Below are 21,817 nucleotides of genomic sequence, written 5' to 3'. Positions count from 1 at the left end.
CTCAAGAAAAGGTAGGGAGCTGACTCCTGGTCCCCACAAACTGGCACCTGCCTCCCCTTCCCGCTCAGTCCTGGCTGCCCCACCCTTTATCCTGCTCTCCCCTCCTTGGCTCTCCCATCCCCCCTGGAACCCGTCCTCCTTTCTCAAGACTCTGCCCTGCAAAGTTGGCTATTACACAGCCTCGGGTTTTCCATTAAGTGTCTGAAGAGGCACAGGTTGGAACCAGCAGCTAGGAGTTTCGCTTCCTGTGTGCTAACCTCCTGCCTTTGCTTAACCCTCCCCAGCGGATACCACCGAGCACAGACGCGCCTTCTGTTAGTGAGGACCAGCCCCAGAGCCTCTTGGAGCAAGGCATTCCTGCCCCACTGGTCCCCTAAGGTCTTTCCTTGGTCAGCCTGACTTCCTGGTCTTTTAATGTCCAATCATCTTTCCCATGAGCTTCCGTGATAGCTCAGTTGGTAAAGAATCCGCCTGCAATGCAGGAGACCCTGGTTCGATTCCTGGGTCAGGAAGATCCACTGGAGAAGGGATAGGCTACTTATTCTTGGGTTCCCTTGTGGCTCAGCTGGTAAAGAATCCACCTGCAATGTGGGAGACCTGGGTTCGATCCCTGGATTGGGAAGATCCCCTGGAGAAGGAAAAGGCTACCCACGCTGGTAGTCTGGCCTGGAGAATTCCATGGAGTGTATAGTCCAAGGGGTCGCAAAGAGTCGGACACGACTGAGCAACTTCCACTTTCACGTTTCCCATGGCCCAGTCCCAAAACACCTTTGATGGGTGAGAAGTGTCTTCATGTGCCCAAGAAAAACAGCTCCCACGCTCTCTTCACACATTATGTGCAGTACAGTTACCCCTGAATGGTAACACCACCTCGGTGTTTTGTTTCTATTTCATCATTTGCTTTGTGATCTTTTGCGACTTCTCTGGTTAGCATGATATCATGTCAGTTTTGATGCTTTGTGCTGCTAACTCCTAAACATGATTGCCTTCCAGGTCCCAAACCAGTGGTGTTCCTGCAGCATGGCTTGCTGGCAGACTCTAGTAACTGGGTCTCAAACCTGCCCAACAACAGCCTGGGCTTCATCCTGGCAGATGCTGGTTTTGACGTGTGGATGGGGAACAGCAGGGGAAACACCTGGTCTCGGAAACACAAGACTCTTTCAGTTTCTCAGGATGAGTTCTGGGCCTTCAGGTATCTTTTGAGTCGATTATGGCAGGGATCTATTTCCTTGGTACCCTCAGTGTAAATATTGGGGAGGCAAATAGATGGGGAATTCAAGATCATATGACATGAAACCAGTGGTTTATGGAAGGTTTCTACACCTTAGCTTTCTCCCTTCCTTCATAAACATGTAGTCCAAATGTTAGGAATTTAATAAATAGCAGTAAGGTAAATTATAAATAAATGGTTACATTGAAGGATTAGATTCAATAAGGAATTTTTAGTTATTTTGGCATTCCTGGTGGTGTGGGTTCTGCTGAGTAAATTGTGTCCCATAACCTTCTCCTTTCCTTCATAAACATGTCCTCCAAATGTTCACTTTTCTTATTTCCAGAAGGTCTCTTCTCTCTCTTAATTCCAGCTGGACCAGTTAATCACTGCATGACATTAAGGATGCATGTGGCAGAAGCCCTCTGTGTCTGTAAAATGGGGATAATAAATACCTGTCTCGTAAGGTCACTGGGGACTTAACAGAGAGGATGCAAGCTGGAAAGAGGCTGGCAGAGAGCCTGACACGTTGGGCGTGGTGGTAACAGCACATGTGTAAAGTCAGCACCAGGGACTCCTTCAGGCTTGCTTCCCATTTGTAATACCAGAACCCACCCAAGGCCATAAAACACAAGAATGAGAGCTTTTACCAAAGGCCTGGCCAGGAGTATATTTGTTGTTACATTATTTGTAATAGCAAAAAGTTGGAAACTCCCAAATGCCCATCAGCAGTGAATGGACAAATAAAGTGTGATGTATTGACACAGTAACCAACCGACAGCTATATGCAAGGGCAGAGACTGAAGTCTCATGCAGGAAGATACGCACTGTTTGATCCCATTCATAGAAAATTTAAAAAATGGATCACACTGTTTTATGAAAAATGAGGAAAGCAGTTCTTTCAGGAGGCATGGTTATCAAGAAGCCCAGAGAAGCTTCTGCAATCCTGGTAATGTTGTTTCCTGTACTCAGGACTGGTGTACCCAGCTGTGTTCAGCGTGCAATGACTTATCAGACCCACACACTTGATATTTGTATGCTGTTGTATTTGTATGCAATGTCTCCATGGAAAGTTTCCTTTTTTTGGATTACAGTTTTGATGAGATGGCAAATTATGACCTACCAGATTCAGTTAACTTCATTCTGAATAAAACTGGCCAAGAACAACTATATTATGTGGGTCATTCTCAAGGCACCACAATAGGTATGTATATAGTAAAAATGGAAGGTTGATAAAATGTCTTGTTACAGAATTTGTGTTTGCCCTTAAAAGTGAAATATTAAAAAATGTTAGTTCAGATGGAGTTTTGTGTTTGTTTTTTAATGCCGAGCAGAAATGATGAAAAGGGCAAAGAATTTTTGTAAAATTGAGTCTTCTCTGGAAATTCATACTTAAACATAAATAGGTAAACATGCTGTATATGGTTCCCATGATTGAAGGAATTAATGTAAGCCACAGCCTATTACGGGGCTTCCCAGGTCGCACTAGTGGTAAAGAATCTAACTGCCATTGCAGGAGAAACAGGAGATACAAGAGATGTGGGTTCAATCCCTGAGACAGGAAGATCCCCTGGAGTAGGAAATGGCAACCCCCTCCAGTATTCTTGCCTAGAAAATTCCATGACAGAGGAGCCTGGCGGGCTACAGTCCAGGGAGCCACTAAGAGTAGGACACGACTGAGCATGCACACACACAGAGCCTGTTACATATCTTCCTAGTTAAATACTATGGGGATATGAGAGGGTAGATAGATGATAAGAAGTTTTATAAATGTAGGGACTTTTATAAAGAAAACAAGGAAATGTGCTGATTTTTTTAAGTGAAATAGACTAAAGCTAATTTTAAGGATGCCATAATATACTTTATTTACAGTTTTTAAAACTCACAAGTATTTTTAATTTATGCTGATGATAAAAGTAATATGTGTTCATTGTAATAGAAACAAAATTTAGCAAAGTTTCAAGAAAAAAAAAAATTGCCCATAATTTGAGCAAACGAGTTCCCCTGAATAGGGACTAGAGACCTGTGTCATAATTGGTTTAATTCCCCCTTTAAGGGTAAGCTATGACTAATATCTTTGTGTTCCTATCACACAATCTCCTTAGAATACTTTCCTAGACAGAAACTATGATATGAAAGGTAAAAATGCTTTAAAGTGTCTCCAGATATGTGGTCAAGTAGCATTGCTCTCATTACCAGCCCTCCCCTCTCTGCCAGCTTGAGAGCCTTCAAGCAAAAAGTGACACGGACATAATTGCCCTTCTTATTAATGGACTTAACCACTTTTTAATCTATATTCCTTCTTCCTTGACTTGTTTATTTGTGTCCTTTGCCCCGCTGCTTTCAAAATTGACATTCTGGGGCCACGTTTAAGGCAAGAAGTGACCCAAGAGGAAGCTAAAAGATATTTTAGAGCTGCTGCTGCTGCTGCTAAATCGCTTCAGTCATGTCTGGCTCTGTGCAACCCCATAGACGGCAGCCCACCAGGCTCTCCCATCCCTGGGATTCTCCAGGCAAGAACATTGGAGTGGGTTTTAGAGCTAGAGGATTCTAAATGTGTAAGTTCCTTTTGAGTCCATGGTGATTGCTTTGAATACCTTTGTACATCGTTCTTAGTGATGAAGGCATGGAGACCGTGGGGTGAAGCTATTAGGAATACAGTCTTCAGTCACTGGCTTACATCATAAAGGAATGGGAAACGTCTCCTGGTTCTAGCAACTTGGATTTCTTCCAGTGTATATCTAGGTTGAAAATTGAAACAAGCACTTAACAAATACTTGATTTACTTATTTAACCAAACTCAGTGTGTGCACACATAGGCGTTCTGTGTGTGCATGTGTGCTCAGTCGTGTCCAAATCTTAGCAACCCCATGGACTATAAGCCCTCCAGGCTCCTCTGACCATGGAATTTTCCAGGCTGGAATACTGGAAAATTCTGTTCTCCAAGAGATCTTCCCAACCCAGGGATCAAACCCGTGTCTCTTGAGTCTCTTGCGTTGGCAGGCAGATTCTTTACCCCTGTGCCACCTGGGAAAGCTACATAGGCATTCAGAGGCCCTCATTTCTAGTTTTGCTTCCTGGCATCGCTTACATAGATAATCAACAAGGACCTACTGTATAGCATAGGGAACTGTACTCAATATCTAGTAAAAGTGAAAGTCACTCAGTCGTGTCCAACTCTTTGCGACCCCATGGACCATTCAGTCCAAGGGATTCTCCAGGCCAGAATACTGGAGTGGGTAGCCGTTCCCTTCTCCAGGGTATCTTCCCAGCCCAGGGATCAAATCCAGCTATCCTGCATTGCAGGCAGATTCTTTACCAGCTGAGCCACCAGGGAAGCCCATTAATACTGGAGCGGGCAGCCTATCCCTTCTCCGGCAGATCTTCCCGACCCAGGAATTGAACCGGGCTCTCCTGCATTTCAGGTAGATTCTTTACCAGCTGAGCTACCAGGGAAGCCCAATGTGGGAGACCTGGGTTTGGTCCCTGAGTTGGGAAGATCCCCGGAGAAGGGATTGGCTACCCGCTCCAGTATTCTGGCCTGTATTCCGGCCATGAGAATTCCATGGACTGTATAGTCCGTGGGGTGGCAGAGTCAGGCACAACTAAACAAACGACTTTCATATTGTTTGCGTGGTTTTCCAGTTGCCACTAGAGGGCGACATGCACCCCCCCCCCCCCCCCCCCCCCCCCCGCCGCCCCACGCCTTGCCTTTGCAGAGGGAAGTCCTAAAGATGGAATTCTGTTCTTTTCCTTTTGTTCTCACAGGTTTTATAGCATTTTCACGGATCCCTGAGCTGGCCAAAAAGATTAAAATGTTTTTTGCCCTGGCTCCTGTGGTTTCAGCTGAGTTCATGACTAGTCCTCTAGTTAAATTAGCATGGATTCCAGATCTTGCTTTCAAGGTATTTGGACCCACCCCACCCCCACTCCCTTCCTTCACAGATGTCCTTTGGTGCTGAAGAATTGGCCTTTAGTAGAAGAATGCGTGCCTTCCTCCCCTACCAATGGAGTAGTGAGTTTCCTTCTTTCCATGATTTTTCTTCCCTGCTTCACCCCTACTTCCAGATCCTGGGGAGTCAGTGAAGGTATCCGTAACTCTACACTGGAGCCTTCTGTTCTCATGGTTAACACATCAGTGCAGCGCCCCGCCTGCCAAGAAAGAGTGCACGAGGAAGGCCAGGAGAAAGGCAGCTTAAACCTCCTTGAAGTTGCCCTTTATTCCGTAGGATGGGCCTGTGCATAGAGGAGTAGGCAGGAGATGGGAGACAGGAGCTTCCCCGTGCCCGACCTTGGCCACACTGATGGTGATCTAAAGACACAGTTACTATTATATTTTATTATATGACCCCTAAGCACAGGCTGATAACGTCATCAGAGATCAATATGTGAAGCCCCCAGGCTGTACTCAAGGAGGCAGTAATTTTTATGAGAAGTTGAGAACCAGCTGAGGCCAGATGCACTATCTATATTCTGGGCATGATACATTTATACACACACATTGGAAACCCCATACAGGAATATATACTTAATGTATACATATCTCTTGGTCATTTAAGAAATATATTCACAGGACGTACAGACACTTCTCTGACCTCAGAATCCAGATTCTCTGTACCACTGGTCAGACAGGCAGATAAGATATGGGCCCCTCTAACCAGATTTATTTTAAATACCTTGGGTAATAGAAGCTTCAGTTTTCATTATAAACAATTAGAGATTACAAACAAAGTACCTTCAACTACCAAGGCTTCTCCTAGTACCTTCCTCATGGTGCTCAGTTTGGGGTCTTTTTCTATGGACCTTGTGGGTGATTTTACATACCTGTATAGGTCCAGAGAGAAACATATTTTTTTAATGTAGACAGTATCCAACTGTGTAACTTGTTGGTAACTGAGTACCTTGGTAAAGACCCTATTTCTAAATATGTCACATAGGGAGATAAAGGGAATGTCTTTTGAGGAAGGGACACAATTCAACCCATAAAACTGCCTTTGGAAGCATTTGAATTTTTCATTCTGCTTATCCTTGTGGATAAGTGTAGCAAAAGTGTAGCAAAAGTGTAAATTATAAGGAGATAATTTGAGTTCACTATAAGGAAGATCTTTTTCCTGTTTCATATTATGTACATACGTGAAGATCTGCCTGGAAGGCATGGTGATTACCCCAGAAATACTTGAGCACAGGTCCAGGGGCCATTGATCAGGTCTGGTGTACACAAGGAGTCAGCAAACATTTTCTGTAAATATTTTTGACTTTATGGGTCACATCATTGCCATTGCAACCACTGAACTCTGCCATTATCATGTGAGGACAGCAAGAGACTATGTGTAAAGAGATAAGCTCAGCTGTGTTCTAATAAAACTTTATAAAAACGGCAAGCTGACAGAGGAGGCATCGTTCTTTATTGCTTAACGGGTACAGAGTTTCAGTCTGAGACACTGAAAGAGTTCTGAAGACCGATAGATAGTGGTGATGGTCACACAACAGTGTGAATATACTGATGCTGAGCTGAACACTGAAAAATGGTTCAAATGGTAAATTTTATATCAAATATTAAAAAGCCCCAAAAAGGAGTGGGCAGGATTTGGCACACTGGCCAGTAGAATTGGATTAGACATATGTGTTCTAAGGAGACACATTGCTGACCAATTACAGTTTCAACTCTTTCTCAGAAGTCACTAGCCATCTATCAATGTCAGATGAAACCTTTTGGGGATGGCCCTGGGATGAGGGATCATTCAGGCCCTTTCCCACTGTAAAAGCCTCTCTGGACTTATTTGATTTGCTGCCTTCATTTTTGCATTTGAGACTTTAACATCTGTGACATCTGCTATAGCCTTAGTAAGCATATCACACAGGTATCCTGGTTTGAATGACTGCTGGTTGCCCTTGCTCATCTGAGTCCCTCTGTGGAGATGGGTGACATGTGTCTGCTTGTGAGGCGGGACATGGAGGCCAGTACATCATAATGAAATGCTGAGAGAGTCTTTTTATTTTATAGGATTTATTTGGGGTCAAAGAATTTTTTCCACAGAGTGCGTTTTTGAAGTGGCTGAGTACACGTATTTGCACTCATGTCATTCTGAAGGAGCTTTGCGGAAATATCTTTTTTGTTCTGTGTGGATTTAATGAGAGAAATTTGAATATGGTATGTATGTTTACGATAACACTTGCTTTAAACTTTCAGTGATTTTATTTTATCTGTGAATATGTGTCTTTGTGCTGGAGGATGTGGGAGAGGCAGGAGTGACCTCAGTAGAGCTCTCAAGAATCTCATTTCAGAGGCACAAGAATCCACCTTGGCAAGTGCCTGAAACACCATCTGTGGCTAGCCTCTGGCCAGCACTTGTCAGTTTCCTACATTGCACCTGTGTGAAAACTATGCAGTGAGGAGATGGGTCATCACTTAAATTCTGATATTTATATTTTTTCAGGAACTTTTTCTTTAAAATAATAGACACATTTAGGTGTGTTTAAATATTGGAATGTCCATTGACACACAAACACCCATTTATATACATTTACTTATTTATTTTATAAAATGTAAACCCTTGGCCAGCAATGTACTAATGTATGGTAATTACCAATTACATTTGTAATTTGTTGTGTTATAGTTTGAAAATAAGTTTTAAAATTCTGAAATGAAGGCTCTAGGAAGTTTTTAAGGGATGTTGATTTTTCTTGTTTCTGATGAAGAAGAAGCAAGGTGTGATTGTCATAGAAAACTTTGGAAATTCAGAAAAACATGCAGGAGAAAACAGAAATGACCGGTAATCTCAGCTGTTACAGCCCCACAGTTACTGTGTTACTGTATTTCCTTTGTGTGTGTGAGGTTATACATATTTTTATAGGATGTATTAACATTTGTGGTCAAAGAATATTTTCCGGCTCTCAAGCTCATGTATTTGAGGTTATGGCTCTGTAGTTTTAATGCTTCCCAGTGTAAACTATGTTTATTATCAATGCCTCCTTCATGCTATTTTCATTCTTTATTCCCACATATTTATTTTGCAGTCTAGAGTGCCTGTGTATGCAACACACAATCCTGCCGGAACTTCTGTGCAAAACATGATACACTGGAGCCAGGTAGGCAATTCAGGAGCGTGGTGGGAGGTTGTAGAAAATCAGCATTGGAAAGTTCTGTGCATTCCAAGAAACAGAAAATCTGCTCACACATCTGGGCTGCCTTCCTTCCAGTGCCCTGGGCTCTTTGTCACTGTTGTCTGTGTTATCCTTCCTTGGGCCGACTGCATTACATGCAAATTCACTAAACAGCTATTGAGGGCTTCCCTGGTGGCTCAGTGGTAAAGAATCCACCTGCTGTTGCAGGAGACACAGGTTCGATCCCTGAGCTGGGATGATCCCCTGGAGGAGGGCATGGCAACCCACTTCAGTATTCTTGCCTGTAGGACCCCCATGGACAGACAAGCCTGCTGAGCTACAGTCCCCTGGGTCACAGAGTCGGACACGACTGAGCAACTAAGCACACGGAGCATTTCAGCATTAACCTATGAACACAGTTTATCTGAAACATCAGTGGATGAGCAGCTAAATCAGTCATGGATATAAATGAGTCACTGAGTTTTAATATAGAGTTTTGATTGTATGATCACATATCACAAAAATATGCATGTTTATTCTAGAAAATGTATAAATTACATATGGCTATAATAATAAAGTTTCTTTTAAGGTGAAAGATAATATCGTTCTGTAATCCCCCACAGAGAAAATGTGCATGCAGGGGTATGAAATGTCTCTGCATTGTACTGTTTCTGGCTGCATATCATTTCAGAAAGTAGTAAAGATATAGATAGAAATCATAATTATAGGAATAGATTGATTTATTTTCTTCTTACTCTCTTATAGCTTGATTTTTTTTTTCCACCTGACAATATGCCAAGGACTTATTTCTACCTTGGGGCATGTTTTTTTGTACAGTTTTTCCCCCAGGCTCTTTTTAAATATGAAATAACTCACCATTTAAGTACCAAACCAAGATGCAGTGGGTGTCTTGGATAGCAGTTTCCAAACATCTGGCAGTCACTGTCTGCATCAGAATCATGTGAGTTGCCTTTAAAAATACACGTTTTAATAGAATACTGTTTTTAAAAAGTAAGGTGGATTGGGTTTGTCGTAGAGCTATTGGATTAGCTGGGTTTACCAGGTGGCTCAGTGGTAAAGAATTCACCTGCTAATGTGGGAGACACAGATTCGATCCCTGGGTTGGGAAGATCCCCTGGAGAAATGAATGGCAACCCACTGCAGTGTTATTGCCTGTAGAATCCCATGGACAGAGGAGCCTGGCAGGCCACAGTGCATGGGGTCACAAAGAGTTGGACATGACAGATCACACTTGGACATTGGATTAACTACAATCCAGGCTTTTGAACTTATACTCATTTCACATCCTAGCAAGGTAATGCTCAAAATTCTTCAAGCTAGGCTTCATTAGTACATGAATCAAGAACTTCCAGATGTACAAGCTAAATTTAGAAAAGGCAGAGGAACCAGAGATCAAATTGCTGGCATCCACTGGATCATAGAAAAATCAAGGGAATTCCAGAAAAACATCTACTTCTACTTCATTGACTGCACTAAAGTGACTGTGTGATTGTGTGGATCACAACAAACTGGAAAATTCTTCAAGAGATGGGAACACCATACCACCTTACCTGCCTCCTGAGAAACCTGTATGCAGGTCCAGAAGCAACAGTTAAGAGTCGGACATGGAACAACAGACTGGTTCCAAATTGGGAAAGGAGTACGATAAGGCTGTATATTGTCTGCTTGTTTAACTTATATGCAGAGTACATCATGCAAAATGCCAGATTGGATGAATCACAAGCTGAAATCAAGATTGCTGGGAGAAATATCAACATCAGATATGCAGATGATACCACTCTAAGGGCAGAAAGTGAAGAGGAACTAAAGAGCCTTTTGAGGAAGGTGAAAGGAGAGAGTGAAAAAGCCAGCTTAGAACTCAGCTTTCAAAAAATTAAGATCCTGGCATCCAGTCCCATCACTTCATGGCAAACAGATAGGGAAAAAGTGGAAACAGTGGCAGATTTTATTTTCCTGGGCTCCAGAATCACTGCTGTGGATGGTGACTACAGCCACGAAATTAAGAGATACTTGCTCCTTAGAAAAAAAGCTATGACCAACCTAGACAGTATATTAAAAAACAGAGACATCACTTTGCTAACAATGGTCCATCTAGTCAAAGCTATGATTTTTCCAGTGGTCATGTACGGATGTGAGAGTTGGACCATAAAGAAGGCTGACTGCCGAAGAATTGATGCTTTGAACTGTGGTGCTGGAGAAAACTCTACGAGTCCCTTGGACAGCAAGAAGATCAAGCCAGTCAATCATAAAGGAAATCAATCCTGAACATTCATTGGAAGGACTAATGCTGAAGCTCCAGTACTTTGGCCACCTGTTGTGAAGAGCCAGTTCATTGAAAAAGACCCTGATGCTGGGAAAGATTGAAGGAAGGCAGGAGGAGAAGTGGGCAACAGAGGATAAAATGGTTGGATGGCATCACCAGTTCAGTGGACATGAGCTTGAACAAAGTCCGGGAGATAGTGAAGGACAGGGAAGCTTGACATGCTGCATTCTGTGCGGTTGCACAGAGTTGGACCTGACTTAATGACAACAACAACAATGCTTTAAAACACAAAGACTCCTGTGTCCCATCCCTAGAGATTCCAGTTCATTTGGACTGAAAAGGCTAAACTTTTGTTTTTAAAAAACAACTTTATTGAGGTATAAGTGGCATACAATATTTAAAGTATACAATGTAGTCTGTTTTGCCATATACACCTGCAAAAGTATCACCACAGTCAAGATAATAAACATATCTATCAGCCCCAGAGGCCCCTGTTAACACCCACTCCCAGAGCCTACTCAAACTCATGTCCATTGAGTTGGTGATGCCATCCAACCATCCTATCCTCTGTCATCCCATTCTCCTCCTGCCTTTAATTTTTCCCAGCATCAGGGTCTTTTCCAATGAGTCAGGTCTTCGCATGGGGTGGTTAAAGTATTGGAGTTTCAGCTTGAGCATCAGTCCTTCCAATGAATATTCAGGGTTGATTTCCTTTAGGATGGACTGCCTCTGGTGCCGAGTGGTGAGAATTTAAATATTGTTTAAAAATTCTGCCCATTAGATTCTACTATTCAACAGGATTTGGGACCCATTGCTTCAGGACATTACTGGCACGTTCATGTCCCAGGAACCCTGGCTGTTGGGAGTGCCATGGGTCACCGCCCCCTGGGCTTGTCCCTACAAACCAGGCAGGATGGGGTGTGAGGTTTTTAGCACCGTGGTGACTGTGAGGCCCAGTACTAAGCATCAGTGACTCAGTGTCAGAGTCTGGCTTAGAAGAGAGGCATCTGCAAGGCAGGGAGCTTGTGACAGGCAGAAGAGCACACACTCACCTCTGAAGTAATGTCTTAGAACCTTCAAAAGTCCTCAAATGTTCACTGCTAAGTGTCCATTCAGGCCCCTGCTTTTCTCCTCAACCACATCTCTGTTTAGTAGGTGGTTTTCTTTGTATACCCTGCCATCAACATATGCTGATCTGCGTGAGCGTTTCTACCCTCAACCCTAATGGACATTGTTCAGGAAGGCCCAGCTTTTGTCATCTCAGAGGTCAATGCTCCCTTGTGCAGAGGATGACTGAGCTGAGCTCAAAGTGTGGCGGCCACGGCTGGCAGTTTCCCCCGTTTCCCCCCCCAGGTTGGCATTCCTTCATGCTGCATGCCTCCCCTGTGTGCTGAGCTCTTGGACTGGCTATAAGCCAGGCTCCTGCTCTCGTCTAGCCCTTTTCTCAAACAGCTGGTGGGAGTCAGAGGCTGTGGATATGAGCAGCGCTCTCAGGTCCGGGGGTGACCATGTGGTTTTAGGTCCTGGCTGCATTGGAATGTGCCCCAAGAATCTTTCTGAAGTCTGGATTCCCTGCAGAAGGTGGCCCTGCCCTTTGCTCTTCTGTTCCCCCTGTCATCCCCTTGTCAAGAAGATAGTTGCTTTCTTTGGCCCTTAAGGGCCATTGTATTCATAGTACCTTTTGAAATGAATCTTTTGTTTAAGTAATTAGCATTCGCTTCTCAATCATTCTAAATGTAGTTCTTTACTGGATTTTTAAATTGAGCTTAAAATCTTATCCTCTTGTATAAGCCTCATGTGTTTCAGATTTCTTCCAAAATCTCTAATCTCCTTGGTGGCTGTGCTCAGAGCCCAGGTCCTCGCCCCTCTTTGAAGAAGGCAGGTCCTAATGTATCTTTTCAGTGCTGTCCAGAATTACTTGTGTGTGTATTAGTTGCTGAGTCATACCCGACTCTTCGCGACCCAGTGGGCTATAGCCCACCAGGCTCCTCCATCTATGGCATTATCCAGGCCAGAATTGGAGTGGGTAGCCTTTCCCTTCTCCAGGGGATCTTTCTGACCCAGGGATTGAACCCAGGTCTTCTGCATTGCAGGCAGATTCTTTACCATCTGAGCCACCCTGGAAGCCCTCAGAATTACTTAGGGCACTCTAAGATAACTTGGGTCTATCCAAGACTTGTTGGGAATCAGAATTCCTGAGGGTATGGCCCTGGGATCTGCTTTTTAGTAAGTACCTTGTAAGATCTGATGTTCTCTATTGTTTGAAACCTGCTGCTTAAGAAATATGCATTAGTTAGGCTCTTCAAAACACTGTAGGAGACATTTAGCAATTTTTTATTACATTTATATGTTCATTATGAAATTTTCAAAAATATGTGAGTACAAAGAAGAAAATACATCACCCGTATGTCTACCACCCATGATAACTACTACTAGTATTTGGGTATTATAGGGGAGGTATAATTTTTCCTTTACCCTCTTAGAGTTTCTGACTGGGACTGCTGTGGGACAGATTAACAGGGGTAAAGCATATGGATTTTTTTCTGTGTTCATGGGAGCCCTCACAAGAAAAATGAAGACTCAAAGAAGTAACTGCTGAAGTGCTAATATACTAGGTTGAACAAAGAGTAGCAGTTGTGGAAAAGTAAACTATCTGAAGAGACTGACAAGATATGAGAGTTATTTTTACAAGGTCTGTTTGTATAGATTCCCACAGCCTCCTCTCTTAGGCTCTGGTGTTGCGCATGCTTCTTCCCCCTGATATAGGGAGGGCTTCTTTCACATGCAAGTTTTGTTGTCTCCTTTTAGAAAGAAAAAAGCTCAGTGTCCTCCTTGGCATCTGCTGGTTTTCAAGTGCTTTTAACTCCAAATTATCATTATGCCAAAGCGGCCTGTTTTGGGTTGGCGTGTCTTGAATTCTTTCAGTGTAGTCTTACAATTTTTTTGTATAGTTGTTTCCATTACAAAAGAAGAGTTACACTACGTGAACTTTTTAATTATTTTGTTTTTATTGAATTAAGTAGCATTGTATTACTTAGGTACAGGCTAAGTTGCTGTATCAGAGACTCTAAAATACAGCAACTAAATAGTTTTCGTCCTCAGAATCCAGTCCAGACATCAGTGGCACGTGATTGTGGAGGCGGGGGCATGACTGCTCCAGGAAGTCCTGCAGGGACCCAGTGCAGGACTGGATATAGGAAATATGATGGAGTGTCTGTAGTGTCTCTCCCCATCCCCGGGGCACTGGCCTCTTCTGTCTGGTTGAAACTGGGTCACGTTCATGGCAGTTTCAGCCCACAGGAAGGAAGCCCATGAGGGATATCGTTCCTACTCTGGCAGCTAGGTGCTTAGCAAAAAAACCTAGAAATTTTATTACTGAAAGGAAGAAGGCAAGGATGGGTCCTGGGGGTACAAATAACAGTCTGTGCCATAGTCAAAAATATTCCTCCAGGTCAATAACTACACTTAGAAATATTTGTAACTGAGAACAGCTTTTTATTGCTTGAATTTATTATTATTTTTATTATTACAATGATAGTGTTTTTTGAGCAATAAAACATCCTAGGATAAGTATTCTTGAATTAGAGATCTGTCCTTATACCTTAGGGAGATGAGTTTCTTAGGATATGGTCTTAGTAGACTTAATGATCAGAAAATAAGTATATGTTTAAGACATAGATATGTATGGTACTTTAGAAAGGTTGACCCTAAGTATAACCATAGTGCATGTTCAATTTTATTTTCTGACTTTTCTCCACTTAATATTGTTTATAAACAGTTTTCTCTTTCTATTTTATTATATATACATTCACAACAGTGGCATACTATGTGTATATTGTAATATAATATATTTAACTAAGTATCTGTCATTGAATGTTAGCTTATTAACAGATTTTTGTTATTATAAATAATCTTCTTCACATTTCCCATCTTCTGAAATGCCCTTTCAAGACACATGTGAGAAAGGGACAAACTGATGTCTGTCTCCAGGGGCAGAACAACTTGCCTTCATATATTTTCACTGACAATTAGAGTTGGGGAGCAGATGCACTAACAGGTGCTGTAAATTCATATCTTATTCTCCTTGTTAAATGTGCTTCAGATATTAGTATCTGTCATTTATCAGGACAAAAGCAGATGCTAAATATTTCCCCTCTAGTGCCTCATCTCACGTTGTTTTCTGTTGCATGAAACAGTAGAATTTTATGCAGTTGAGAAGAGCTAAAAACTTCTCCTGGGGTTTCCTTGGTGGCTCAGATGGTAAAGAACCTGCCTGTAATGCAGGAGACCCAGGTTCAGTTCCTGGGTCAGGAAGATCCCTTGCAGAAGGGAATGGCTACCCACTCTAGTATTCTCATAAATCAAAAGCAGTTCGGCAAAAATCTTTAGATTTTTTTCCATTTGCTAGGCACCACCCTCTGGCCAAAACATGAACAGTTTCTAATTCATTTAGTTCGCCCATTTTGAATTTGTTTCTCCACATATTTTTAATTGGGGGATATAGAGGAAGTATGAATTTGCATTATTTCAAAATTTATGATTAAGTGACTTTTTATTAATATTTTCATATCATGCTATTCAAAATAAGCATACGTTTAAATTTCATATACAACGTCATTTCATGGCTCCAGTCTCAAGTGGTTAGAATGTTCTGGTGTGCAGTATAGTTTGGTGGTTATACTGGTACTGGTACTCAAGAAAAATATTAAATAAAATTATTAAAATGTTAAGTAATATGACTAATCAAATAGAATGGATATAGGAAATATGATGGAGATTGTATGTGATTATATATAAATATATTAACATATATTAATATAAGTATATAGTGTTAATATTAGGCTATATATGTTTGCTAATAAAATTAATATATTTACATACTAATATAAATATATTTATCCATATACTGCTAAGTCGCTTCAGTCGTGTCGCGACCCCACAGACGGCAGCCCACCAGGCTCCGCCGTCCCTGGGATTCTCCAGGCAAGAACACTGGAGTGGGTTGCCATTTCCTTCTCCAATGCAGGGAAGTGAAAAGTGAAAGTAAAGTTACTCAGTTGTGTCCGACTCCCAGCGACCCCATGGACTGCAGCCTACCAGGCTCTCCCGTCCATGGGACTTTGCAGGCAAGAGTACTGGAGTGGGGTCCATTGCCTTCTCTGATTACCCATATAAATATACATTAATCATGTATAAATGTATATTAATCTATATATTATTTGTAATATGTATTCCTTTCCCAAGTAAGATAGTTAACTCTTTAGAAAAGTTTAAGATTCAAATTTCAATAAGAACATCATCATAAAGTTCATCCAGTGGATGCACTGTTGATCCAGTATCGTTCACAGCACGTAAGTGTAGCTGCTTTATTGTGTCATGTAATAGCTACTTTCCAATCATACAGTACGAAATTGAGTCATTTAGGAATGGAGAGAAAAATAATGCCATTTTATTTTAAATCAGTTTGGAAATGAACCTGGGTTTCAGTATAAACTTGGGAGTTGGTGATGGACAGGGAAGCCTAGCATGCTGCAGTCCATGGGGTTGCAGAGTTGGACTTGACTGAGCGACTGAACTGAACTAATAAATTTGGTATCTGGGGAGGTGGCTAACTCTTGCAACCTGTGATGTTAAATCAAATTTCTGTGTTAGATAACTCTCCCCCACCCCCAATTATTTTCTGTCTAGGTTGTTAAATTGCAAAAGTTTCAAGCCTTTGACTTTGGAAGCAGTGCCAAGAATTATTTTCATTACAACCAGGTAAAGTCTTCAAAGTCTTTAGAATTTAAATGGGCCCTGTAAACTCATCAAAGAAGCCAGCCTGAGTTATGAGAATTTTGGCTGGGCTCAGGTGCTGGGGAAATGTCCAAGAGGGTTGACTAGGTAGCCTTTGTTTTCCCCTAGTCAATTCTAGAACAGCCTAAGCTTCCTGGTTCATTTGGACATTGTCCTTTCTCTGGCTTTATATGTGCAACCGTCTTTCTCATATGTCATGGATAGTGATCAGGCACAGATATTAGAGTCAGACAAATCTAGGACTGTTAGCTGGTGGCTGGTGGTGGTGGGGGTATTTGGCCAAATTACATTGCCTAAACCTTTTCTTCCATATACAAATAAATTGACCTGTTTTTTTGAGTGCTAAGGAGTCTACAGTGTGAGGCCCTATGCCCATGTTTTTCTTACTTAATTCTCAGAATATCTGTGTGACATAGATGTCATTATTATTATTAAAGTGAAAGAAACTGAGACTTAGAGAATTTCTATGACTGTGTCACACCCCAGAGGGAGGAGAGGTTTGGGGTATGACTCCAAAACCCCTTCCAAACCACTTGGTTTGGTTTTGCGGTTTGGCATAAACCACCTGGGAGAATGATGCCTTCCTCCCAGGGATGTTACCAGCACAGGGTAACAATTTGATAGCCAGCAGTCATTATAGTATTCTTTTCTTCTGGGTTAGGCTTCTTTTTTGATCTGGCAGTAGCCAGTTAAAAAGTAACCTGAGAGCAGTTTTAAAAATTTAGTCTTTTATTCTTGGATCAGATTTTCTAATCAGTGTTTTCAGGGGATTGTGTTTTTGTCAATTAAAACAACAGAGACAGAGCTTTCTGTGGGTTTTCCTTACAGAGTTTCCCTCCCCTTTACAATGTGAAAGACATGTTGGTGCAGACTGCTGTCTGGAGCGGAGGTCGGGACTGGCTCGCGGACGACAAGGACATCACCCTCTTAGAGATGCAGATCTCCAACCTGGTGTACCACAAGCGCATTCCTGAGTGGGATCATCTTGACTTTATCTGGGGCTTGGATGCTCCCTGGAGACTCTATAATGAAATTATAAATCTAATGAAGAAGTACCATTGAACACCAGACTGGAGACATTTACTGTCAAGTCATGTTAAGTGTGTTCGCTTAATTTCTCTAAAATACTCGTTTTCCTTTCCCAGGCCTTTTATATTTTTATAACCAAGGAAATTATGCTGTTGAAGATGCCTGATTCTCTCCAGTTAGGATCAGAAATGCTTTTGCTTTTTTCATTTAATCATGGCCAAATACAAAGCTGGTGCCTCAACCAGTCTTAAAAATGACACTGATTCATAAACGATCATGACCATTCCATTTATCCTTACAATTTAGAATATACTGTATTGCCTTTTTACTCTCAACACAGGACACATTGACCCATGTTGGAATTTTCAAGATGCCTTGTTCATCAGTAAATAATCTGACACAGACTTAAAAGAAGCTCAGTGTATAAGTACCCAGTTCTTACCTGCTTGCCTTAAAGGGCTCTCGATCGAATGGCCTTATATTTAGAGATCTAAGTGACACCTCCTCATGTTCTCATGTAGTAGGTATGAAATCAACTTCAGTGATACCTCAGCAGTGCAGGTTATAATGATCCTATGATGAATTTTATCAAGCCTAATTGCGAGAGCTGCTATTTAGCAAATGTTTAAATTGCTCAGACTGAGGGAAATAATTTTCTGGAGTCTTCAAAAATAAATTACATTCATAAAAAAAAATACATTCATCATCATCAACAACAACAACAACAACCACTATACTTTAAGTAACTTGACTGATAGATTCAACCACTGATATGCATGAACTCTTCATTGTGTGGCAGGCAATAAATCCACTTGTTTCAGAAGAAAAGTCCTGTGAAGACACGATAGCACTGTTTTTCCAGAAATTACATTGTTCACGTCACTAGCTGCTGAAGCCTGGCCATGGCATGTGTAGAGCAGAAGCCCTGAGGCCACTCAGGAGGAGTGCCTACTTTATTTTCACACAAAAGAAATGTGAATGTGAACATGGTTGTTTTCAGATTAAAACTCAGAGATTTTTTTTTTCTTTTGTATGTGTTCAGATTTTTAATACTCCTGATTTGCATCCCTATGTCAGGACACCCACGTTCACCTGCTTTTCTTGCAGCCCTGTTTCCTTACAGTGCTGTCAGATGAACAGTGACCATTGCTCTGGTTTTCTGATAGAGTTGCTTTGCGATAATAAACAATACTTGGTATTGGTTAATCTGGGCAGACAACGTGAGACTGCTTTATAACATTCAAATGATCTTATTTCAACTTGTTAATAAAACTCAGCCTCCCAGGCCTGAAACATTGTGTGCAGGTGTGAGTTCGCCTTTATTTAATGGTCATTCTGGACTTCCTTCTTTCAGCAGGACTTATGTTTTCTTTCTTGTCTTTCCCCTCGCTCCTCCCTCCTCCTCGTAAACCTCATTGATACTGCCTGTGAACCTTTGGTCCTCTCCCATAGGGAGGAGCATCGTCTTAAACCTAAGGGGGATGGTTTGGAAATCTTCAGGGTCTGCTGAGCAAGGCTGTGAGTGGGGACTAAACCCTGATTAACCCCATCTGCAGGTAGTGGCTGCAGACGGGACCCTAGATTTAAGCTCTGTTCATCAACCTTTCTCCTTAAACAAATGAAGCAACTGAAGCTAGCAGAGGCAACGTCACAGGGCTCCCAAAACAGATTTGGGGGTCTAATGTGATCTCTCCCACTATGTGAGCTTTAAGATCTTACCTCTGTATACCTAGAATCTAACACACAGCCTGGACTATTAGTGAGTCAATAAATATATGTGGACTGACAGAATGTGTGAAAAATGGCAGACTTTGTCATTGAGCTGAATGAAATTAGATGCACAAGTAACACCTGGGAGGGTCTGAAGTGAAATCTGATTTTTCATGGCAAATAAAGTAAAATTGTACAGAAAAGAGTAAAATTGTGTTAGATGTGAAGGATATATGACCCCCGGGGGATGACACTCTTCCTGCTGGCCTTATGTTCCCCTAAAGAAAGAAAACTTCTTTTTCCTTTTATCAAGGCAAACTGGTTTGCCAACCCGGTACAAGATCCTTAAGTATAGGGCCAGAAATAGCATGACTATTTTTGTTGTTTCCCACCAGTAGTGAGAGAGAGAGCTGGCCAGAGAATGGTTTCCGGGTTTTAGATGATTTGGTTTCCCTTCTTTGGTTGCTATAATGGAGGTCTCCCGGTGAACTTGTGGGGAGTAAATCTGCCACTGCCCAGAACATGGGAGTGAATGAACAGGGCCTAAGTTCTGTAGAGTCCACCTTTCATCGTTTTGCTCTTTCCTTGCCAAAGTTTTCTTTGGGGATTTTTCATCAGTACATGGGCCAAGCCAGAGGTAGAGATGTTGCATGGTCATTCTTACTACAGCTGAGTTACAGCAGGGTTGCTAACCCCCTAGGCCACAGACTGGTACCATCTATGGCCTGTTAGGAACCTGGCCACACAGCAGAGGTGAGCAGTAGGTGAGTTAGCCAAAGCCTCATCTGTAATTAGAGCTGTTTTCCACCACTTGCATTACCGGCTGAGCTCCGCCTCCTATCAAATCTAGGAGATCCAACCGTTCTGGGAATTGTGCATGCGAGTGATCTAGGTTTCGTCACTCATGAGAATTTAATGCCCGCTGCTGATCTGAGGTGGAGCCGAGGTGGTGATGCTAATGCTGGAGGGGGCGGCTGCCACTGTCTCCCATCACCGCCAGATTGGACTGTAGTTGCAGGAAAACAAGCTCCGGGCTCCCACTGATTCTGTGTTATGGTGAGTTGTATAATTATTTTATTATATATCACAATGTAATGATGCTAGAAATAAAATGCACAATAAATGAAAGGCGTTTGAATCATCCTGAAACCATCCCCTCACCCCCAGTCTATGGAAAAATGGTCTTCCATAAAACCAGTCCCAGTGCCAGAAAGACTGGGGGCCACAGTGCATTTGCCTTTGTTGTCGGCCTCTTCCTCCTGATGCAGTCGTATAGGCTCTTATATCGTTACAGCCCTACTGTATTCATGTAGCTTTGTTTCACCGTTGGCTGAGAGTACAGAACAAGGTTGGACCTTGCCTTGAGAAGTCCTGTAATAGATTGGGAGGAGTTCTGACTCTGTTGTGTCCCGTTGTGTTTGATACATATTCTTCTGAGAAGAACACAAAGATCTCCAGAAACCTCTAGGGCAAGGAAAAGACTAGTTAATATTCTGTCAGCTTGGATCTCCAAGATCTTGTGTGTGCTTGGGCAAAGCCCATGTGCATGTGCATGAAGTCACAGTTGAGAATGAAGTCTTGTTTTGTTTTTTGTTTTTTTTTTTTTGGTTCATTCGCCATAAGGGGGCACTCTTGCCTTTGCTTCCTCACCTTTTCTGGACTAGGCAGAGAACTGTGGATTTAGGAGCCAGTTGTTAACCTGAGGACTGGTTATTAACGATCAACCATGTTTGTGGTCATTTCTGTCCAAGATCACAACTAATTCTTGCCTAATGCATAACATATGAAAAATTTTCTCAAAGAATAACTGTCCCAAATGGGACATGAAAATAAAAACTTGACAAATAGTTAAGAGTAGTCAGAGACTCAGACAGGAGAGAAGAAGTGCGGAAGGTTTTAATGGAGGCTTCACACTTAATAAGACTGTTGGTATTCAAGCAATGATTATTTTGTGTTTGTGGGTATGAAAGGTGTTAACTTGTTAAATGTAAACATTTAAATTACCCTATAATTGTAACTCATTTTTAATATATGGAGAGATTTTCAAAATGTGACTCCTGAAAGACATCAGGTTATAATAGTACTGATTTTTAAGAAGTTTGTTAGTGATTCATTCAAGAGTATTTATTGAGTATTTATTGTACTGTGCAAGTTTCAAGGTCTGTTTCAAACTAAGCAAGTAAAAGTCTTTCTCTGTGAACTTGTTTTAATAGTATTAAAACAAATACCTTGTATTTTTACCCTTTGCCTTCCTGGGTTTTGAAGCCTCATAAGGCTTTGATCTTTACAACAACCCATTTGATAGGTGAGGGGAGCATTCTCTCTGCTTTATAGGCAATGGTATGCCTCTTAAAGAGATGATTTTGTATGCTTTTATATTTCAAACAGGTCGATAAGAGTTCCAATAATCTCAATAGAAGCACTCATTTACACATGACACAGATGGATTGAAATATAAAGTGTTTAAAACTGAATATGCATTAGCATCTATGTCAAATAGGGCGGCAAGGAATCTCTTAGGGGAGTTAACACTGCCCCCTCCTCCATGTCCATCATCAGCATCCCCTACTGTTTGGGTGCTGGTAATTAAGCTGTTTGGTTTTCAGAGTCTTTTGTAAACTGCCCTATAAATGCATCTTCGATGTCCCATTCCAAAACTAAACTCCTCCTGTAGAGGTGTCAAC

The 21,817-nt window shown here is 41.8% G+C and overlaps 1 protein-coding gene across 2 annotated transcripts in view; it reads left to right on the top strand.

Moving 5' to 3' along the window:
• Positions 1-18,721, top strand: part of LIPA (lipase A, lysosomal acid type) — a 38,088-nt gene extending 19,367 nt beyond the window's left edge. For both annotated transcript variants that reach the window (XM_061162133.1, XM_061162134.1), the window contains exons 4-10: positions 994-1,192; positions 2,305-2,414; positions 4,979-5,115; positions 7,215-7,361; positions 8,228-8,299; positions 16,287-16,358; positions 17,223-18,721. In XM_061162133.1, coding sequence (XP_061018116.1) covers positions 994-1,192; positions 2,305-2,414; positions 4,979-5,115; positions 7,215-7,361; positions 8,228-8,299; positions 16,287-16,358; positions 17,223-17,456 — 971 coding nt within the window. In that variant the 3' untranslated portion in view covers positions 17,457-18,721. The remainder of the gene's footprint in view (positions 1-993; positions 1,193-2,304; positions 2,415-4,978; positions 5,116-7,214; positions 7,362-8,227; positions 8,300-16,286; positions 16,359-17,222) is intronic.
• Positions 18,722-21,817: the final 3,096 nt, after the last annotated feature.

Source organism: Dama dama, chromosome 15 (assembly GCF_033118175.1).
Source record: "Dama dama isolate Ldn47 chromosome 15, ASM3311817v1, whole genome shotgun sequence".
NCBI lineage: Eukaryota > Metazoa > Chordata > Mammalia > Artiodactyla > Cervidae > Dama > Dama dama.
The sequence above is the reverse complement of the archived record's forward strand: the minus strand, read 5'-3'. Positions and strand labels throughout refer to the sequence as shown.